Source organism: Antechinus flavipes, chromosome 5 (genome assembly GCF_016432865.1).
Source record: "Antechinus flavipes isolate AdamAnt ecotype Samford, QLD, Australia chromosome 5, AdamAnt_v2, whole genome shotgun sequence".
Classification (NCBI taxonomy): Eukaryota; Metazoa; Chordata; class Mammalia; order Dasyuromorphia; family Dasyuridae; genus Antechinus; species Antechinus flavipes.
In genome coordinates this window covers 169,851,014-169,871,028 of record NC_067402.1, presented here as the reverse complement: position 1 = coordinate 169,871,028, position 20,015 = coordinate 169,851,014, and the positions used below count along the sequence as shown (strand labels likewise).

The 20,015-nt window shown below is 35.0% G+C and overlaps 2 protein-coding genes across 4 annotated transcripts in view; one reads left to right on the top strand and one right to left on the bottom strand.

Annotated features, from left to right (window-relative positions):
• The window catches only part of KIN (Kin17 DNA and RNA binding protein), a 46,876-nt gene extending 46,383 nt beyond the window's left edge, over positions 1-493 (bottom strand). Inside the window, exon 1 of the mRNA XM_051963158.1 lies at positions 293-493. Coding sequence (XP_051819118.1) covers positions 293-406 — 114 coding nt within the window. The 5' untranslated portion in view covers positions 407-493. The remainder of the gene's footprint in view (positions 1-292) is intronic.
• A 91-nt stretch (positions 494-584) lies between these two features.
• ATP5F1C (ATP synthase F1 subunit gamma) lies at positions 585-19,631 on the top strand. 3 transcript variants are annotated; one of them, XM_051963159.1, is made up of 10 exons: positions 586-778; positions 5,939-5,973; positions 6,432-6,563; positions 13,068-13,272; positions 14,078-14,221; positions 14,343-14,407; positions 16,245-16,400; positions 17,016-17,112; positions 18,551-18,584; positions 19,484-19,631. In XM_051963159.1, exons 1-9 carry the CDS (start codon positions 723-725, stop codon positions 18,555-18,557), a joined length of 897 nt encoding a protein of 298 aa, XP_051819119.1. In that variant the 5' UTR covers positions 586-722; the 3' UTR covers positions 18,558-18,584; positions 19,484-19,631. The 3 variants fall into 3 exon arrangements, with proteins under 3 accessions (XP_051819120.1, XP_051819121.1, XP_051819119.1); XM_051963160.1 differs by lacking the exon at positions 18,551-18,584 and having other exon boundaries at positions 585-778; XM_051963161.1 differs by lacking the exons at positions 18,551-18,584; positions 19,484-19,631 and having other exon boundaries at positions 585-778; positions 17,016-17,116.
• The last annotated feature ends 384 nt before the right edge of the window (positions 19,632-20,015 follow it).

Sequence of the window (20,015 nt, the reverse complement as noted above, 5' to 3'; positions counted from 1 at the left end):
TCTTCGTATTTGTTTGCATGTAGTCTTCCCCATCAGACCATAAGCTCCTTATGGGCAGTGCCCTTTTTTGTATCCCCATCGCTTACTTCAGTGCCAGACACATAGCAGATGTCTTCGTTTACTGAAGAGTTAAAGAGCTCTCCAAACAAGCTTCTCATCCGCACCATTCATTTTGCGATCTCTCTGAACCAGGACCCGAGGCGCCGGGACTCGAACCCCAGATCCTTAAGGCCCCTCTGAGTGCGAGGATCGCGAAATAACCCCTTAAGAAGCACTCTCGCAGTACACTCACCTCATCCCGGCACTGCTTCTGACACATCTGGCAATACCATCGCAGCTTCTGGAGCCCTTTGGATTTGATCCGGTTAGCGATGGCCTTGGGGGTAAGGAAATCGGATTTCCCCATTGTAAGAAACAACAGTGACCACCGAGAAGCCTCTTCTGCTCTCTGCGCCCACCCCCTCTCCTATATAAACCGGAAGCAGTGTCAACCGGAAGCAGAGCGGGAGGGGGGGCGGGGAACGACGGGTCGCGTATGTCAGTGAGAGACAGAAAAGAAAAAAAACTCGGGAAGAATTGGAAAAAAAAAAAAGCCACACACAACCCTAATCTAAATATCGCGAGGCTTTGGCGGGGGAAGCCAGACAAAGAGGGCGGGAGGAACATTCGGCGCAAGCGCGGTGAGGTCTGTCTGTCCGACCTTCAGCAGGACTGGTACCACCATGTTCTGTCGAGCTGCAATCGCTGGCTCCTCCGCCTGGGCTCTGCAGCCACAATGGTACGTGACCCCCCGGACAGCATGGGGAATGATCAGGGGATTGACTGAATAGCTTTGGACGCTGGGGCAGTAGTTTTGAGGACGTGGCAGGGGGAGGGTGGAAAAGGGTCATGGGCCCAGGCTAGGCCTCTTCCTCTGAGGCGAGGAGGCCCGGGGAAAGCTCAGACCTGCAAGATGGCCAAGAAGAGAGGAAAGTCACCCAAGGGGACTGTGCCCTTGGTGTCTCAGGACCGAAGTCGGTCCAGCTAGTTCGAGAGTTTGTCCAGGTGGGTGGGGGGACGGATGACCCTGAATGTCAGGCTTTAAGGGCAGTAAGGGTGAGGCCGCCGCGGGTCTCTGAAAGCCTAAACCTCTGAAGGGTCAAAAGTGCAAAAGCTACCTGGAGCGCAAAGGAAGTTCATGGATGCTAGTAACCCCATGACTTCGTCCCTTGAACGTAGTAGGTGCTATAGTGATATGCATATTGAATTAAGGGTTAATTTTCCCAAAGGGGCAAACGCTCCCGTTAGGGATTCTTGTGTAAGAAATTATGTTTAAATTTTTTGCTAAGTGAATGAAGATTTAGATATGCCAAAAAAGACGTCATACTATTTTTTTTTTTTACGGATTTTTACGTAAGTGAAAGTCCATAAAAGAAGAAAAAAATCATGGTTTTTAAAAGGATTCTTGTGTAAGGTAGAGTGCATAAAATATGTGCTCATTGAGTTAAGCTAAGTACCCAAAGAGGGAAAAATAATGTATAAGAGAGGGTGGGCCTGTAGATTGGGTTTTCGAAAAGAATTGGGCTTTTGTAGAAAATTATAAGACTTCCTTAGAAAGGTCACATAGAAAGTCACACACAACATAGGACATTATTCCTAGAATCTGGGAGCAGAATAGATTTGTGCTATTCTTTGCTGCCACACAGATTAGGGCTATTGGGAGACTTGGGCAAACTATTTGGAGGTCATAAAATAGATAGAGGTACTAGAATGCAAGGGAAGTCTTGTTTTACAGTGGTGTTTTTAGGAGAATGAGTAATGCTGCATTATTGACTATCTGAAACAAATGAGGGAGGAGATATTGGTAATTTTTTAATCTTGTAAGCATCTAATATGTAATAAGAGACGTGAGACAGTATCAGAATAGTGGGACAGCTAAATCATTAAAGCTGTATAAATTTGTAGGTTTTGTTTGACTTAATCTTGAGATTAGAAAATTTTTTCGATCTAGAAAAAATTTTTTTTATTAAAGCTTTATTTTCAAAATGTGCATGGATAATTTTCGACATTCACCCTTGTAAAACTTTGTGTTCCAAATTTTTTCCCTCCCTTCTCCTATCTTAGATGGCAAGTAATCCAATACATTTTAAATATGTGCAATCTAAAACATATTTTGTTAAATATTGTTAGTGTGGGTTTTAGAACTGAAAAAAATAAGAAAAACATTCATTGTACCGTATTAATATATATTATATATAAATTTTACGTGTGTGTGTGTGTGTGTGTGTGTGTGTGTATATTTTTTTTTTTTGCTGAGGCAATTGGGGTTAAGTGATTTGCCCAGAATCACACAAAAAGTATGAAATTTTTAAGTGGTTACCATAGTTAAATTGAAATGAAAGCTCTTCTGAAACCAAGGTCAAAATGTACACAAGGAATCCTTGACTTTATAGCCAAGAGAATATTCAGTACAGTCTAATTTAAACTAAGACCCTCACTTAGAACCCCAGTTAAATCATAGAATGATGGACGGAAGAGTTGAAGGAAACTTTGAAATCATCTTGTCCAATATCTTCATTTAACAGATAAGGAAACAGGCCCAGAGAAGTTAAAGGTTTTGCCCAAACTCACAAAGGAAGTAAGTGGAAGAGGTGGGATTCAAACCCAAGTCCTGACTCCATGCCTCAGATTTTTAAGGCTATTCTGTTGATTATCCTACAGCCTCAAAAGTCTAGAAGCCTGTCTTGAGGTCTACTTGGAAGTCATGCTCTCACTAAGCACCACTGTTATGCAAAGCTCATCATGTCATAATCCTGTTTGTTTCAGCTCTTCTCCCGCCATGTTGTTTTAATTTGTTTTTTTCTTATTATTAACCTGTTTTTTGGATTTAAAACTTTAAGTGTATGTGTGTGTACACTTTAGGTAGATTTTTAAGGGGGGGGGGAGGAGTATCTGCCTTACAGAAAAATGAAGTGCAAGTAAACACCAAACAAATATGATAACAAGCTGAATTTCATTTTAAATTACTTTTTTACCATTAGCTATTGTAGATACTTTCTACTTTATCATTGCTTTTTTTCTTGAAAGACACAAACACAACATTATTCTACTAAATGGTTGCTATTCTTTATAAAGCAACATTTGCTATTTTTGATTGTTAATGAGTGATACCCAAATTTAAACATAACATTTAGTCTTGAAAAATATAGAATATGCTACACATTTTATCATAATAACCATATAAAGAAGGTAGTATCACAATTTGTAAATATATTAGGTCCCATTTTGTTAACCCTTGATGTTTAATGGTGTACTTTTTTTAAAAAGAATTTTTAGAGAAAAAATTAAAATCATTAATTCGAGGTGATTGAATATCTTTGATTGTAAAGTATAACAATATGTAACCCACAGTTCAATAAATAAATCTATTATATGATATGGTAACAGACATCAGAAAGCTGAGGCTCCCTGAAAAATGCCATCTTGCTCCTTCTCATCTGCTTCTCTCCAAGATCTCACACCTTTTCCATCTCTTTAGCTTCTTATGCTTAACAACCACCCAAAAGGTTAGCCTGATTCAAAGTTGGGTCAGCAGCTTTAAGCCTTTGCTATGTTCACGGGACTGTATAGCAGCTGGATTTACATACAGCATTTGCTGCCTCTGCTTTTCTTGTGTACTCAGTGCTTTAGTTATGGTAAGCATTTAATAATAAATCTTTTTTGTTTTTTCATAAGAACAAAGGAAGTTCTTACTTTCAAAAAGCTCATTTAGGCCTGAAACATAAGTAAACTGCAAAGTTTAGTTGTCAAGGGAATCACTGGCAAGTAATAGTAGTGTTGAGAAATGAGGCAGGAATCAACATCTAAAATACATTTTGATAATTTGTAAAAACATGTATATGGGGGAAGAGGGGGAAAAAGAAGTTAGTGGTAATGGTGGTAATGGCAATTAAAGGTTTCAGATTTCCTGTAGGTGGTAGTACCTAAATTGACATGTGAGAGGAAATCATTTTGGCACAAATGGGATATGAAATGTTGGATAGAGAGTAAATCTGGAAAAATAAGTTAAGGAGAGTGCTAAGTGCTAAATATTTTATTTCAGGTGCACGGAGCCACTCATGCAAGATAGTTACATATTCTGTCTTAGAAGGTTTTTTGGGAAATTGTTTTGAGGGAGAGCTGAGTTGGAGAGAGGAAAGACTAGGATCCTTGGAGACCGATTATGAAGCCCTTGAGATAGTCCATTTGATGAAAGCTTGTTTTAAGGGGTGGCTGTGTATAAGGAAAAGGGTTTAATCAGTGAATAGTGGTAAGTTGAAGATGAGTCCGCATTTGAGAACCTGAGTGATAGTAATGCATAGGTATAAGTACCCAGGAAAAATAGAGAAATTTGGGAAAGAATGTATTGAGATAATAGGGTATGTCGAGTTTGAGATACTGTTATATCCAAGTAGAAAGGTGGAATTCGAATTTGAGATTATCACTATAATAATTTAGTAATAATTATTAGTAAATAATTAGAGTTGGACACTATCTACTCAGATAGCATACCCTTAGCAGTAGGTGAAATCGCCCTGAGGGAAGAGTTAAAATAAAAAAGTAGAACCGAGACTCTTTGGGAACATACTTGCTTAAGGGACAAGTGAAATGGCTGAAATATCTTGTAAGAAAAAGGAACTGATGTCTCAGAAGCTAAGAGAAGTGCAAGTATTCAGGAGAGTCAGCAATACAGAAAAGGTGTAGGGAGCTATCTAGAAAGATATGGGCTAAGAACCAATAAGCAGGGAGGGGATCCTTTATCCTTGGTGAATTGCCATTCAGTCTTTTTTAAATATAGCTACAAAATTAATTTAAAATAGTTTGAAAGTAAGTCATTACTGTTAAGTTGTGATTATATAAGTGAAATTAAATTGAAACATTATCATTGGTGATCTGAATTATTTATATAAGTTAATAGGTAAAATGGTTGGCTTGATTAGTGGTTCATTTTATGACTATTGTGCTATTCTATTCTTATGACTGTGCTATTCTAGCATACTATTCACTTTCACTGCTTTCGGTACTCAAAAACTTCTGTTGTCGGCTCATTTTCCTAGCCTATTACTCTTTTAACTCTCTTAAGTAGGGCTCCCAAGCTTCAGAGTTTTGTGCCCCTGTTTTAAGATTCTTCTAGGAATCTGACCACAAGCACTTTTCTGCCCTGGAGCTGTTAGGTGTGTCTCCCTCTGTAGCTATAAGTGATAGGATTGCTCTGTGCTAGAACTACATGCTAGAATCCTACTTTGCTGCCACAGACCTCTCTGCGAACCTTCCCACACAGCTGCCTCATTATGCTACACTGGGATTGTGGCCTCTGCTCCTACCCTGTCTATAGAGTCATCACTTAAAGGAATTTGGAGCAGTTTGGGGGAGAGGTTGTGCCTTAGTTCCTGCCTTTTCTCCACCTCCCTTGAAAAGTTTATAATCTAATTGATTCTTAACATTCTCTTAACAGTTTGTGAGTGTGTGTATTTGTGCATGTGCTCATGTACTTTGTCACAACTGGGAAAATAACAGAAATGTATTAGGGACTCATGGAGTGACAAATGTGAAAGCCAGTCTTGCCTACCACTGGTTTCATCTTGTGGAATAGTAAGACATATAAAATAGAGCTATTTGATGGAAAAAATTAAGTGATAGTTTTATATCAGGAGTTAAAGTGTATTTTCAGTAGTGTATTGAAAGAGTCTTCCAACATAAATCCCCTATAGAAGGTTTAAGGGAATGTGTACAGAAAATTCACAAAGAATGAGAAATTGTGGAGGGATTTATATACATATGAATCAATGAAACCAAAATATACTTCAAGACTCATGGTTCTGCTGTTCATAGAAATGGCAAGGGGGGTGGGCCACAGATAATTTGGAACCTGTTCAAATGGAGGTAAAATGTTAATTAAAAGTTTTCTTTTTATTTTCAGGATTCAAGTCAGGAATATGGCAACTTTAAAAGATAGTAAGTATTTTGTATGTCTGTTTTAAGGAGAAATGTTAGTTCCAAAAGATTATTTTAACTCTTTTGTATCCTTGAGCAAGTTACTTTTCCTCTCATGATTTCCATTTACTTATCTATAAAATGAACCACCTGAAGTCCCTTAAACTTAGTACTTAATTCATGACATTTTATTTAGTACATTAAGGTGACTGCATGGGAGACAACATGTTCCACAGAAAATAAAATGAAATGGTATTTAGGAGATTTTGTTTCTAGTCCTGACTGTGCCTCTATCTCTCATTTTCTCGGATTTTTAAATAAGGGATTGGACTAAACTATATGGTCCTTTGGGAGTCTGAAATCTTGTGTTTTTTATGATTTAATTGGGGATTAGAAATGTTTGGGGTTTCCAATGTACTTCTGCACAATTGATTATTTATTTGAAATTTTTAATTGTTCTAACTTCTGGTAATCTTCAGTTACCAGGAGATTGAAGTCAATCAAAAACATCCAGAAAATTACCAAGTCTATGAAAATGGTGGCAGCTGCAAAGTATGCCCGTGCTGAGCGAGAGCTGAAACCAGCCAGAATATATGGAGTTGGCTCTTTGGGTAAGAGAAGAGTGAAATTGATACTTTACACAGAAAAGACTAAAGAGAAATGACTTAAATTAACAAATTGAAAACATTCTTTAGAAATACTGCAGAAAAGCACTGAACTTGGAGTCACATTTAAATTTTTAAAGGAAAACTATAAACAAGGAGTCTGTGAGATGGCATTGCATAATAAGCTAAAGTGATGTTGGGGAAAATAGAAAAGAATAGCATTGGTAAAGATCAATAAAGGGAAAAACAGAAGTGACTATTATAGGAATATACTACTAACTGCCCAGGCAGAGGAAAAAGTAGATGAGTTATGAAACATTATAAATTTGTCTTTAATACAATAATATTCCTCTGACCATTAGTGGATGTTGTCTTTCTTACTACCACCTCTGCTATATCTTTTTTTTCCTTTTATCTTTTAACAGTAAAACACTCATGTTTTTAGAAGGAATGTTTCATCTCTGTAGTAATTTCAGTAGAGTTTTTCTTCTCTTAAGGAGAGAAAACAGCCTATACTTTGTGTGGAGCATTTATTTGATCATGACATTAAAACAGCATGAACTCTTGGGTCACTGCAAAATTTCCTGTCTTTCATTCTTAATGAAACCAAATTCTCAGTTTCCTTTGTAGTAGTTCCTGAGGCTACCTCTTGGAGGAAACTGCTGACTAGCTAATATCTTCATAGAAATGCCTAAACTATTTTATTTACTTGTAATATAATATTTTCTGAGGAAGTGAGTCTAGTCTGCCCAATTAATTTGATTGGCAATTAGCAGTAGTTTTCTACCAAAAACCTAACATTAACCTTCTAGAATGTTACTTTTCTTCTATTTGTTTGAAGGTTCATTTTTCTATTATATACCAACAGAGCTGTGATCTAATCAGTAATGATCTCTCAGAGTGTACAGATCATAGTCTATTCATGCCCTTATCTACTTAATATGATGTAATATTTTAACTCTATATTTCCAAGGCTACAAATGCAGCTTTCCTTCTGTTAATGAACTTTTTCTTTCCTTCTCTTATTTCCTTCTCTATATAGAATTCACAGGTCAGAGGGTATGAGTTGATAGTAATTTTTCTTGGATCTTTCCAAATTGATAGCCCAAAGAGCTGGACCATTTTTTTGACTCAAATCAGTAATTTATTAGATAGCCTGTGTTCCCAAAAGGGCCTCCTCCCCCAACATAGGCCATTCCCTTTTATTTTCATTTTTGCTATTTCGCATGATATTAAGTGAAAGATCAGAGTTGGTTTCATATTTCTCTTATTTATGTTTTGGTGTATAGTTTGCTTTATGAGAAGAAGTGTTGTATTTTTTTGGCCCTCTTGGTGGTATATATTTGTATCAGTTCCTTCCATCTTCTGTCACTGAGATGAGTTTTCCTTGAATGACAGTATATGGAAGGTCAATCTTTTCCATTACTAGTTTCACCTTGCTTCATACCTCCCAATCACCAATCTCAAGTGAAAGACTTGAAATACTTTTTGCTTCTTATTGCCATTTTCAGCCTTGTCATTTACTGAACCAAACTCAATATAAATCCTGATGCTTGTTAATCTATCTACCAATTGCTAGAGTGGTTTCCCTCCATTTTCAAGGAATTAAGTGTCTGGCTCAAATTTTCCTCTCCATCCCAGTTAATTTATCCATTCTTCCTAATTTGATGGATGAGGAAACATAAAAGTAGAAAAATTAAGTAACTTACCTATCATTGAGGTAGTAGTTTACAGCAGAGCTTGACCTAAAACCTGTATGTTCGAAATGCCAAGCTAGTCCTTTATTATTTCCTTGCTATGTTTTATACTACAAAATTTAGCATTTCATTATATATTATTTGTAATTGCTTCTGTAAGGAGTCAGGATTATATATAATAAAGTACTCTTCCATGTGATTTATTCCTGGTTCCTTTATCTGATTTTCATATGGCATGTACTTTACCTTTTATCATAGTTGTTGCCTTCTTAGGATCTTTTCCAGTTTATCAAAGGGGGGAGGTCTTTTGTTAATGGTGTAAGGAAAATGAAATTATTTTTTCATTCGAGATAGAAAAGAGAACATAAAAGGCCTTCTACTCATATGAAGGAGGTGTATGTGTAATCACATTGTGAATTTATAGTTATTTTCTTCTATACCTTGGAAATATTTATAGTATTTTGTTTATTCATATTGTTTATGTTACTACTTTCTTATATATTACAACTTGCCTATGTGATTCCTCCCCTGGTAATGGATTTAGCCACCAATATATACCTGTTTCAGTTGGAATAAAAGAAAGGGTGAGGTATAGAGGGTCACAGACAGTGGAGAAACTCTGAGAGAGCTATATAATACCCTTCAGCCCAGAGAGAACCTGCTAACAATGTCTGGTTCAGCTCCTCATTTCCTTTAAGGGCTCTCAGCCTTCCTGAGAAATCAGAGAGCAATGACAACCTTTGTTGTGATTGAAGCAGAGCGATACCAGGTTGCAATCTACATAAAATAGCAAGTTGTTTGTGTGGTTCCATGTGTGCACTATATACTTGGCACAGGCCTAGTATTGTTTTTGTTATATAAAGGTATGAGGGCATAAAGGCGGGGAAAGACCTATTTCCACCATCCTCAGGAGTCCTGCCTCATCACTTCTCCACTAGGGTGGTATATTTTAATCACTCCAGCATGGGGACTCTAGAAAGCAGGACACAACACTCACACACATTGACAACTTCTCTGAAACCTGAGTCTTTGAGAGTTAAAGATGCTTTGTTTGAGGGCTTAGATGACTTAGAGTGACAGAATCAAACATATCTGCATATTCTTGACTTTGAGGGCACTTTTCTGTCCACAATGCTTTGTAGCTTCATGTGCTGTGTAGTATTTATACTCTTATAAAAATCATTTTCATTTTACCATATTCTATCAGACATAGAACATTACCATAGACATTACCATGTCTATCAGACATATTCTTTTTTTTTTTTCACATGAGCATGTTGTCTTAATAGATACTACCAACTCTACCCTTCCCCTTTCACTTGTCTTTATTTTGAAAAGTTACTTATACAGAATCATAGATTTCCTATCATTAGTTTTAGCCCACCAAAATCTCCCAGTGGAATCAAATTTGCATCCCTGTGTTAGGACCAATTTCTATCTTGTTAAATTTCCTAAATTTTGGATTCTTGTACATGGTCATTTGAGATCAACAGTTTTAATAATCTTAATTCTTGGTTTTTTTTTTTTTTCTTCCTGCAAATTATTTGCTATAATAGGAAGTTTAGCACAGCTAAGGCAGATAGCTTTTTGAAAATAGCTAGGCAGTTTTACCCTAAACCTTTTTTTTTTTTTTTTAAGTTAGAAAAGATTTGGGAATTTTGTTTTGTTCAAGAACAGAGGTAAAAACAAGGTAAAACAAGGGTTTTTAGAAAGGAAAGGGGGTAGCAATAACCAGGAGGATTAGCACCTTAAAAAGAGTTAGCAAGTTAGTGAGGTACAGTTAAGACCTTTTATAGAGGAAATAAGGGGGAGCAGGGTTGGTAGCATATCTTGGCTTTCTGGTTAGATACAGTAGACTTAATGGTGGTTTTCAAAGAATTCTAACAGACTCCAACCTAAGGTATAGAACTATAAAGACCCACTTAAAGAATAGAAAGGTCCAATTAAGATCAAAATTTTTGTCTGCCACTGGAAGATGCTTAGTCTCTAAAATTCATACTTTCTCCTGATTATGTCACTCTTTAATATGTTGCTGAACTATCTAAGATCTGTGATTCCACCCTTAACATTTTCCTCTTCAAACTAATGAGACCTAAAATCCTTTTGAACATGGGACCAAGATCTTGAATTCTGAAACTATTTCCTGCAGAGATTGGGTGTTTTAAGACAATAGGCAAAAACTTTTACCCCCCTTTTATAACGTGTTATTTATTTCAAATCAATAGCAAAACCAAACATACATTTTCCCCAACACCTTGGGGTACAAGCTCCTGTCTACCACATCTCTGGGAAGAGTAGACTGACATTTAGTATGCTTTTCTTTTCTTTTTTTTTTTTAACTTTTTATTGACAGAACCCATGCCAGGGTAATTTTTTACAGCATTATCCCTTGCACTCACTTCTGTAACGATATTTCGCCTCCCTCCCTCCACCCCCTCCCCCAGATGGCAAGCAGTCCTTTACATGTTAAGTAGGTTACAGTATATCCTAGATACAATATATGTGTGCAGAACTGAACAGTTCTCTTGTTGCACAGGGAGAATTGGATTCAGAAGGTATAAATAACCCGGAAAGAAAAACAAAAATGCAAGAAGTTTATATTCATTTCCCAGTGTTCTTTCTTTGGGTGTAGCTGCTTCTGTCCATCCTTGATCAATTGAAACTGAATTAGCTCTCTTTATCAAAGAGATCCACTTCCATCAAAATATATCCTCAAACAGTGTCGTCGTTGAGGTATATAATGATCTCCTGGTTCTGCTCGTTTCACTCAGCATCAGTTCATGTAAGTCTCGCCAGTCCTCCCTATATTCATCCTGCTGGTCATTTCTTACAGAACAATAATATTCTATAACATTCATATACCACAATTTACCCAGCCATTCTCCAATTGATGGGCATCCATTCATTTTCCAGCATCAGTGTCCCTGTTTTCCCATATCCCCTCCAACATTCCGCATTGTCTTTCCCTGTCATTCTAGCCAATCTGACAGGTGTGTAGTGGTATCTCAGAGTTGTCTTAATTTGCATTTCTCTGATTAATAATGATTTGGAGCATATTTTCATAATGGCTATAAATAGTTTTAATTTCTTCATCTGAGAATTATCTGTTCATGTCCTTTGACCATTTATCAATTGGAGAATGGCTTGATTTCTTATAAATTAGAGTCAGTTCTCTATATATTTTGGAAATGAGGCCTTTATCAAAACCTTTGATTGTAAAAATGTTTTCCCAGTTTGTTGTTTCCCTTCTAATCTTGTCTGCATTTGTTTGGTTTGTACAAAAACTTTTCAATTTGATATAATCAAAATTTTCTATTTTGTAATCAATAGTGATCTCTAACTTATGAACTGATGCTAAGTGAAATGAGCAGAACCAGAAGATCATTATATACCTCAACAATGATACTGTTTGAGGATGTATTCTGATGGAAGTGGATCTCTTCGAGAAAGAGAGCTAATTCAGTTTCAATTGATCAAAGATGGGCAGAAGCAGCTACACCCAAAGGAAGAACACTGGGAGATGAATATAAACTGCTTGCATTTTTGTTTTTCTTCCCGGATTATTTATACCTTCTGAATTCAATTCTCCCTGTGCAACAAGAAAACTGTTAGGTTCTGCACACATATTGTATCCAGGATATACTGTAACCTATTCAACATGTAAAGGATTGCTTGCCATCTGGGGGAGGGGGTGGAAGGAGGAAGGGGGAAAATCAGAACAGAAGTGAATGCAAGGGATAATATTGTAAAAAAAAAATTACCCTAGCATGAGTTCTATCAATAAAAAGTTATCTAAAAAAAAAAAAATAGTGATGTCTAGTTCTTCTTCGGTTATAAATTCCTCCCTCTTCCACAGGTCTGAAAGGTAAACTATCCTATGCTCTTCCAATTTATTTATAATCTCTTTATGCCTAGGTCATGAACCCATTTTGACCTTATCTTGGTGTACGGTGTTAAGTGTGGTTCAATGCCTAGTTTCTGCCATATTTAGTATGCTTTTCTACATGGCATTAGTTCCACCAATTTGACATCTAAACTATCCTCCTTATTCCTGTTTAGTTTCAATTAATAGGTCCCAGCACACTTCAGAGTACAGAAAGCTGAAGCTGGATCTGACTGCTAGGAAGGGCTGCCGTTGCAAGTCTAGTGAACTGCAGAGTTGCAAATTTCTATCTGTTCTCTTGTGTCCTGTATATAGGCAAAATATTCTTAAACCAAAATTTGCTGGTTGTGTTAGCTCCCTAGCCAGAACCTGTTGTTGAATACTACATCTTCTTAGTCAACTTTTTATACAATTCCCAACTCTTCTTTTTTCTTCTGCCCATCCTGACATGAATAAAAATGAGAGACACCAACTACACTTTTTTTGCTTTAGACTTTTATAATCCCCAGTATATTCTCTAGATTCTAGTATCGTGTGTATCTCTGTGAATTACTATAAATGGGCAGTAGTAATCTATTTTGACAGATGTTTGGGATGTTGTTCTGTTGTGTCTTAGATGCATGCTTCTGAAAGATTACAGACCTCTCTGTTGTTAATCAAATTGATAAATGAGACTGTTCAAGTTTCCTTATTTACTAGACTTAAGTTCTATTGAGTTCTCTTTGGTGATAGAAGACCTTTGGATGAGGACTCGGAATTATTTATGGGAAGATTTTGTTGAATTTGACCTATATTATAAGAGGGATTGAAATACAGGCATTCTTTAAAATTGCCATTGCTTGAATTTTACTGGATATTTCTTAAATCAACCAATTTTTCCTTTGTTTCTGTTATTCATCATTAAATCTATTTTTTTTTCTTTTGTTTAAGCTCTTTATGAAAAAGCTGATATTAAGGCTGCAGAAGACATGAAGAAACACCTCCTTATTGGTGTATCCTCAGATCGAGGCCTTTGTGGTGCTATCCATTCCTCAGTTGCCAAACTGATAAAAAATGAGGTTGCTACCCTCACAGCAGCTGGGAAGGAAGTTATGATTGTTGGAGTTGGTGACAAAATCAGAGGCATACTTAATAGGTAAGTGTTTGTTGTAGACTTTGGCCAAAAACAGAAATAAATAAATATATATATATATATACATATATATATATATATTTAAAATAACAGTCAAAAAGGAAAGCATTAAATTTGATGACTAAAGAAAGTGCTTTATAAATTGGCAGTTATTTTTGATGGGGTTTTATGTTAATTGTTTTCCATGGTGTAACTCTTAGAATACACTTTTTTACTTCACTTTCTGCTTTTTCTTCCTCATCACCATTCAGTAGATAAAATAAATCCTGTCAGTAGCTAATAGCACTGATTTGTGAGTTTCAAAGATGGTCTCTTAGGTCTCTTCCAGTCCTATGATCCTATAAGATAAGACTATGATCCTATAAAAGAGAAAACCAAGAAAAGGGAGAAATGAAATGAAAAGGACAAAGTATAATACTAAGCCAAGGTTCTTAACCTGGGATCTGTGAACATTTTAAAAATTATTTCAGTAAGTCATTTTTGTATAATTGTTTTCCTTTATAATTATGAGTATTTTGTTTTATGCATTTTTTAAAATGTTATTCTGAGAATGATTCTACTGGATTTTTCAGAAGGCCAAAGTCATTTGTAAACAAAAAAGATATTCCCTTACTACTTCTATATTAGCCATTTACAATTATCTAGGAAAATAGGAGGAAACATGTTAAGAATAATTGATGAACTTCAGAAAAATCCATAGAGAGCTCTGTGTGATTTTTTTTTTTTTTACCCACAATGTCTCTTTCAATCTGTATTATTTCATTAAATCTAACACTATGACTTTAATAGAGACATGATTTTGTTTTAGGACTCATTCTGACCACTTCTTGGTGTCATTTAAAGAAGTGGGAAGGAAGCCCCCTACCTTTGGAGATGCTTCAATCATTGCCCTTGAGCTATTAAATTCTGGATATGAATTTGATGAAGGATCTATTATTTTTAATCGATTCAGGTAAGATTATTTTAAAATATGTCAATGTGATTGGAATTATTTTTATTTAATATAAGCATATCACAAATACATGGAGATGTGTCTTAAATTATTTTGAAAATTATATTTTCACTTTCTTTAGGTCTGTTATCTCTTATAAGACAGAAGAAAAACCCATCTTTTCCCTAAATACAATTGCAAGTGCTGGTAAGTACTAAAATTTAAAAATTTACATAAGGGTATGTTTTCAGAGAGATATAATCTATCCTGTCATTCAATAGGCATTTATTTAATCATTTCACTACATACCTAGAATTAGTGGAGATAGATATTATCCTTGCCCATACTCTACCCTTAAGTAGAGATTTGTGTTAAATAGAAAAAAAAAAACTTCTCATGGTAGAGGCAAAGGATTACTAAGAAAAACTGCAAACACTGTACTGTGTGGTCATTGTATTGAATATTTTTGCTAAATTATTTTTCTTTGTAAGAAGGGACAGTTCAGCTTATCTTCCCAGAAACAGCAAGGGAAGAAAAAGATCCCAAAAAATATAACAGAATGAGCACTGAGCTAACAGCAAAGCCATTTGGAGCCAATTTGAGAAATTCAGTTGCCTTGGTAAAATCTCAGACAATCTTGATTGATTACTATTTGCTGTGACTACTCTTAATATTAAGTTTTATTTTACTTATCTAAATACTCAGATGGATATTCCATTAATTGAGATTATAGACAACCTATTCCTTTGGGATTCTTGTCCATTGCCTCTCCACAGGTTCACAAGGAATCCACCCAACATTTGGGGGTCTGACTTGCTTTCTTCTAACATGAAAATACCAGCGGATCACACAGATTGTCCCTTGCTCTTTTCAAGTGACCATTGTCTTTTTTGTTTAACAACTCAATGAGATCTTTATAAATTGTATTTCTATATATAGTTTTTCAGTCTCTATGACCTTTAGGTGCTTCAGTAATTACCTCTGAGTGGCTTCTCTTACCCTTTACATGATAACTCATTTCTGTTCTTTACAGACTGTTGTGTTCCCTAACAGACCACCATTCAATAACTCTCAATAGACTATTTGTATTTAAGATGGACCTTTGTTTCTAGGAGTACTTTATTTAATTATTAACTTGATAACAATTCTTAGTTTTATTCCAAGTGTTTAGAAGTGAAGTGTTGTACAATTCCTGATGGAATTGATAAGTCATTTTGAAGCTAACATAATACTAATTCCGAAGCAGTTTTTAGTTCTTTCATTCTACTCCGGGTGCCTGAAATTTTCTTCTTCTCAGCAGCAACGTTTTCTTGTTTTCAAAAATGCAAATTTCTCTTATATCAATAGGCAGTTTTCAACTGATAACAGAAAGATGATTGATTAGAATGTATAATGGGATGTTTTTATATACAACGTTGAGGAAATTTATTTTGATTAACTACTCATTTAAAAAAAAAATTTCCTCCAATGGAACATGGACTGAGAAGAAGAAAATAGATGAGATTTTTATTTTAAACAGAGTTGGTTGCTGATTTTTCCCCTTTAAAAAATACTACTCGTTATATGGAATGACTCTTTAGTAGGGGGAGGAGGAAAAGGAAGGATATTAGTAATAACTGGTGTAAGAAACAGGTGACATCAATAAAACTTATTCTTAAAAAACATTGGTTGCTACAGATGTGAAATGTTGCATATATTTTCAGTTGAGGACATTAGTGTTAGTTTTATTTAACTGTTTTACTTTGTTACAAGAAACTTCTCATAGAGTAGGAGTGATCTGTAAATGTTTTTTAACTGATAACATCACAAAGCCAAAGGACTTTTGCCTATGGGATTTAGCATTAACCTTTCAGGTATCACTCTTTAAGTTAAATGGCTCTGAAAGGGTTTAAAGTATTTTACTTGCATGTTATAATCCATTAGAATATTAATATATTATTCTAAAGATATCTGTTCAGTATTACTAATAGAAGTAAAAGGCCTGGAACAAAATTCTGACCTAACTTATTATCAACTTTGTTTTAAAACTAACTTGTCTTAACAGAGAGTATGAGTATTTATGATGACATTGATGCTGATGTGTTGCAAAACTATCAAGAGTATAGCCTGGCAAACATCATCTACTATACTCTAAAGGAGTCTACCACCAGTGAGCAGAGTGCAAGAATGACAGCTATGGATAATGCTAGCAAGAATGCCTGTAAGAAATTATATTTTGCTAATTTAATAGCTGAACAGTGTAAAGAAGTTATTAAAATACCATATTTATAGTTTTTTGAGTGTTAACAACATTAAATCTTGTTTTAACATGTGACATCTCAATTAGTGACAGTAGTAGTTTAATCTTTTCTATTGATATTGTTTTGTAATAATAATCCTGGAATATCAGATCTTTGCTAAATTTTTAAATTTACAAAATGAGCTTAATACCACTATATGGCCTATGTATCTTTCTGACTGATTATAAGAAAGAAATGAAATTATAAATGTGAAAGTATGTTAGAAAAGTACAATGCGACCAGAAGTTTACCATTGTAAAAGTATATCTGTTTTGTTTAGGGAATAATGATATACTTTGGGATGTTGAAAATGCTCACCCTGAATAAAGACAGAGACCTGTACTTAATCATTTAAAAAAAACTAATGCTTTAATACTAATAACGTCCTATTTTTAGGGTTCTGTCTTAAGCATCTATTTTTCAAAGCTACCTTAATAATGTTTGTGTGTGTTTGTGTGTGTGTGTGTGTGTGTGTGTGTATATAATGTGTAATAATAATTTAAAATAATGGTTTGGGGGGGGGGTGTTTTTTGTAGCTGAAATGATCGACAAGCTGACTCTGACATTTAACCGTACTCGCCAAGCTGTTATCACAAAAGAGTTGATTGAAATCATCTCTGGTGCTGCAGCTCTGTAAGTATTTGTTTAGATTTTATATTGATTTAGTTCTTGCATCCCCTGTTTCTGCTATTCTGAAATTTGAGAGTGACAATAAGACACCTAATGAAGATGAGTTTTTTTCTTCAGTGTTCTGGCTAATATTACTTCCCGTGTGATAAATTAACAGTAGGGGGAGGAGAGAAGGAAGCATTTTTTAAAAAAATAATATTTCAAGTAATAGGCTTATCAATAAGAGTAAGGCTATATACTGCCTAGGGGGAGGGCTTACCAACCCAAATAGAAATAGAGCTAGGGAAATCTTATATACCAGTCACTAGTGAGATTGGGTTTGTGAGTAGCCATTGCATATTCAGCATGAGTGAGAGAATGAAACCCAGTCTTTGAAAAGAAAAAAAGGAAGAAATGAGTGAAATAAAGAAATATACAAAGAATATGGGCTCTTTCTATGAATGTGGCTCTGAAATGGAACAGATATAAGGTAATAATTTTAAGGTGTCAATATCAAGTGGAGAATTTTTTTTAGGAATGGGATATGTCTAGTCATGCTTGAAGACAGTGAGATAGCACCAGTGGATTCCATATTGGAGATGGGAAAAGCTCAAATGATATAGAGAGCACATACCTCTAGATAAAATGGGAAGGAAGGAGATGGGATCAAGATGCCTAATGAAGAGATTAGCCTTTGCAAGAAGGAGAACCCCTTCCTTACAAATTAGGAAAAGAGACTCCTCTAGTCTTATAAGGAAGATAATACTTATATAGAATTAAATACAAGACAGAATTTGATATGTGTTCTAAGAGACAAGAATTATTACTTCCATAACCCTCATACCTGCTCAGAGTGAGATGAGAATATTTCATGAAAAAAAGTGGGTTTTGAGCTGATCTTTAAAAGAGTAGAGGTGAGGTGTGTCCTTAGATCAAAGAAACAATACTACCAAAGGTACAAAGAAGTATAAGGCTTTTTAAGTTCTGTGAAGTAAATGTTTTTACTGAGTCTGGAAAAAATAGGATTTGTACAAGTAAAGATAGGTTGTATACTTGACAAATTAGCTTGCACAGAACCAGGAAATACTTTGGTTATTGTGAACAGAATTTTTAGTTTTTATTGCCTGTGTACATTTGTATGTTTAACAGTAAAATGTGAATAAACTACAGTATTTATTGATTCTGAGTGTTGCCCGTGAATAAAAAGTTTTTTTATTAATTTTTGTGCTTTATATAATTTGCATGGAAAAAGCTTATAGTTTCTAAATATACCTTAGTAAATTTTCATAACTTATATGTATAAATTATTGATAAAAATGTTTGAATATTACTTTGATATATTTAACTTTATAGGTAAAGAATTGTGCTTTTTTTGTCTAAAATAATGTGAATGGTTGAATTGCATGGAATGCTTCTTGATCTGCTTGTTTTGTGTTTTTTTTTTCTTTAACCTAATAACCAGGAACTAATGGATCCAAGTATTATCCAAACTCGAGGTAAAGTGGTGACACTTCACCTATCTTCCCATCCCTCTTAACCCCTGAAAGAAAAAAAAGTACAAATTTAATTAATGCAACAAATTGCAGGTATTTTAAAAGTTGTGAGAATGGTTTTTATAAACTATAGCCTAATAGAAGATTCCAAGGTGTTTGACGGTGAAGTTAGGTTAAACAAATCCACTGAAGTTTTGGTTAACAATGACTCTAGGTTCTCCTGGGCAATATCTGCAGAGCCCAGATTTTCTGGGAGGCAGTGAGAGCCTAGCTAGAAATGGAAAGATTTGTCACCAATTTAGACACCTGTTGATGAATTGCCCTAGCATGATGATGAATACCTGCTAGGGCATCTTTCAAGTGGTAGAAGGGTTATGAGCTACATATATAAGTACCTACACACAAAAATGACAGATTCTTGAATTATTGAAATAGGCATGCAGTATAAGGAGATTTTAAAGAGGGAGGGGGGAGAAGAAAGATATCAATAGTATTTTTATCAGATAGGGACTTTGACCCAGTAATAGAAAACACATGTCATTAAATTTCAGGTGCTGATTAGGACAGTTTGCAACAATAGTATTTTGTTTCAGTAGTGTCCAACTTGGGGGTGGTTTTTTTGGCAGAAATACTGAACTGGTTTGCAATTTCCTTCTCCACCTCATTTTATAGATGAGGAACTGAGCCAGACAGGGTTGAGTGACTTGACCAAGGCCTTATCTGAGGCCAGATTTGATCTTTAAAAGACGTATCTTCCTTATTAACTAGGCTCAGCATTCTTTCCACTTCACCACCTCGCTTCCCTACAACAATAGTATGTTATTCTTTAAAAGAAACTAGGGTATATCTCTAGGATACTTTCTCTTCCTAATTAACTAATTAAATTTATTTTTATTTTTCAGATAAAGAAGTGAAATATGAAGCAAAAAAAATTAGTTTAGCCTACTTTTGTCTGTCAGAAGAACTCCTTTGTATACATGGTCCATTGTGTACCATGGAAGACAAAATATTTGTAAATTATCTTACAATAAACAAATTATGTGAAAACAATTTTTTTTCCTTTATCGTCTTGTAGAATTATAGTGTTGCAAAATTTACACTTTTTTTAACTAGAAAATATCAGTTTGTAAAATAGACTGCTGTTGTATAAACAATTCAGAGTAAAATGTTATGAAAGGAACCTCATTGAGATTATTTTTAAAACAATGTTATTTATTAGTAGTAAGATAAAGATGAACTTTCCTACTCTTTCACCCCCTTTTTTTTTAAGATGTTCTCCAACTTGTAGCTTATTGATTCGAGAATGAGTAATATTTAGCAAGACCAAAATAATAAAAGAACATAACCTTCTGCACATTCTTTATTAGTATGAAAGAGGATGGATGGAGCAGTTACTTTGTGCTAAGTATTGGGGGTACAGAAAAATAAGTCACT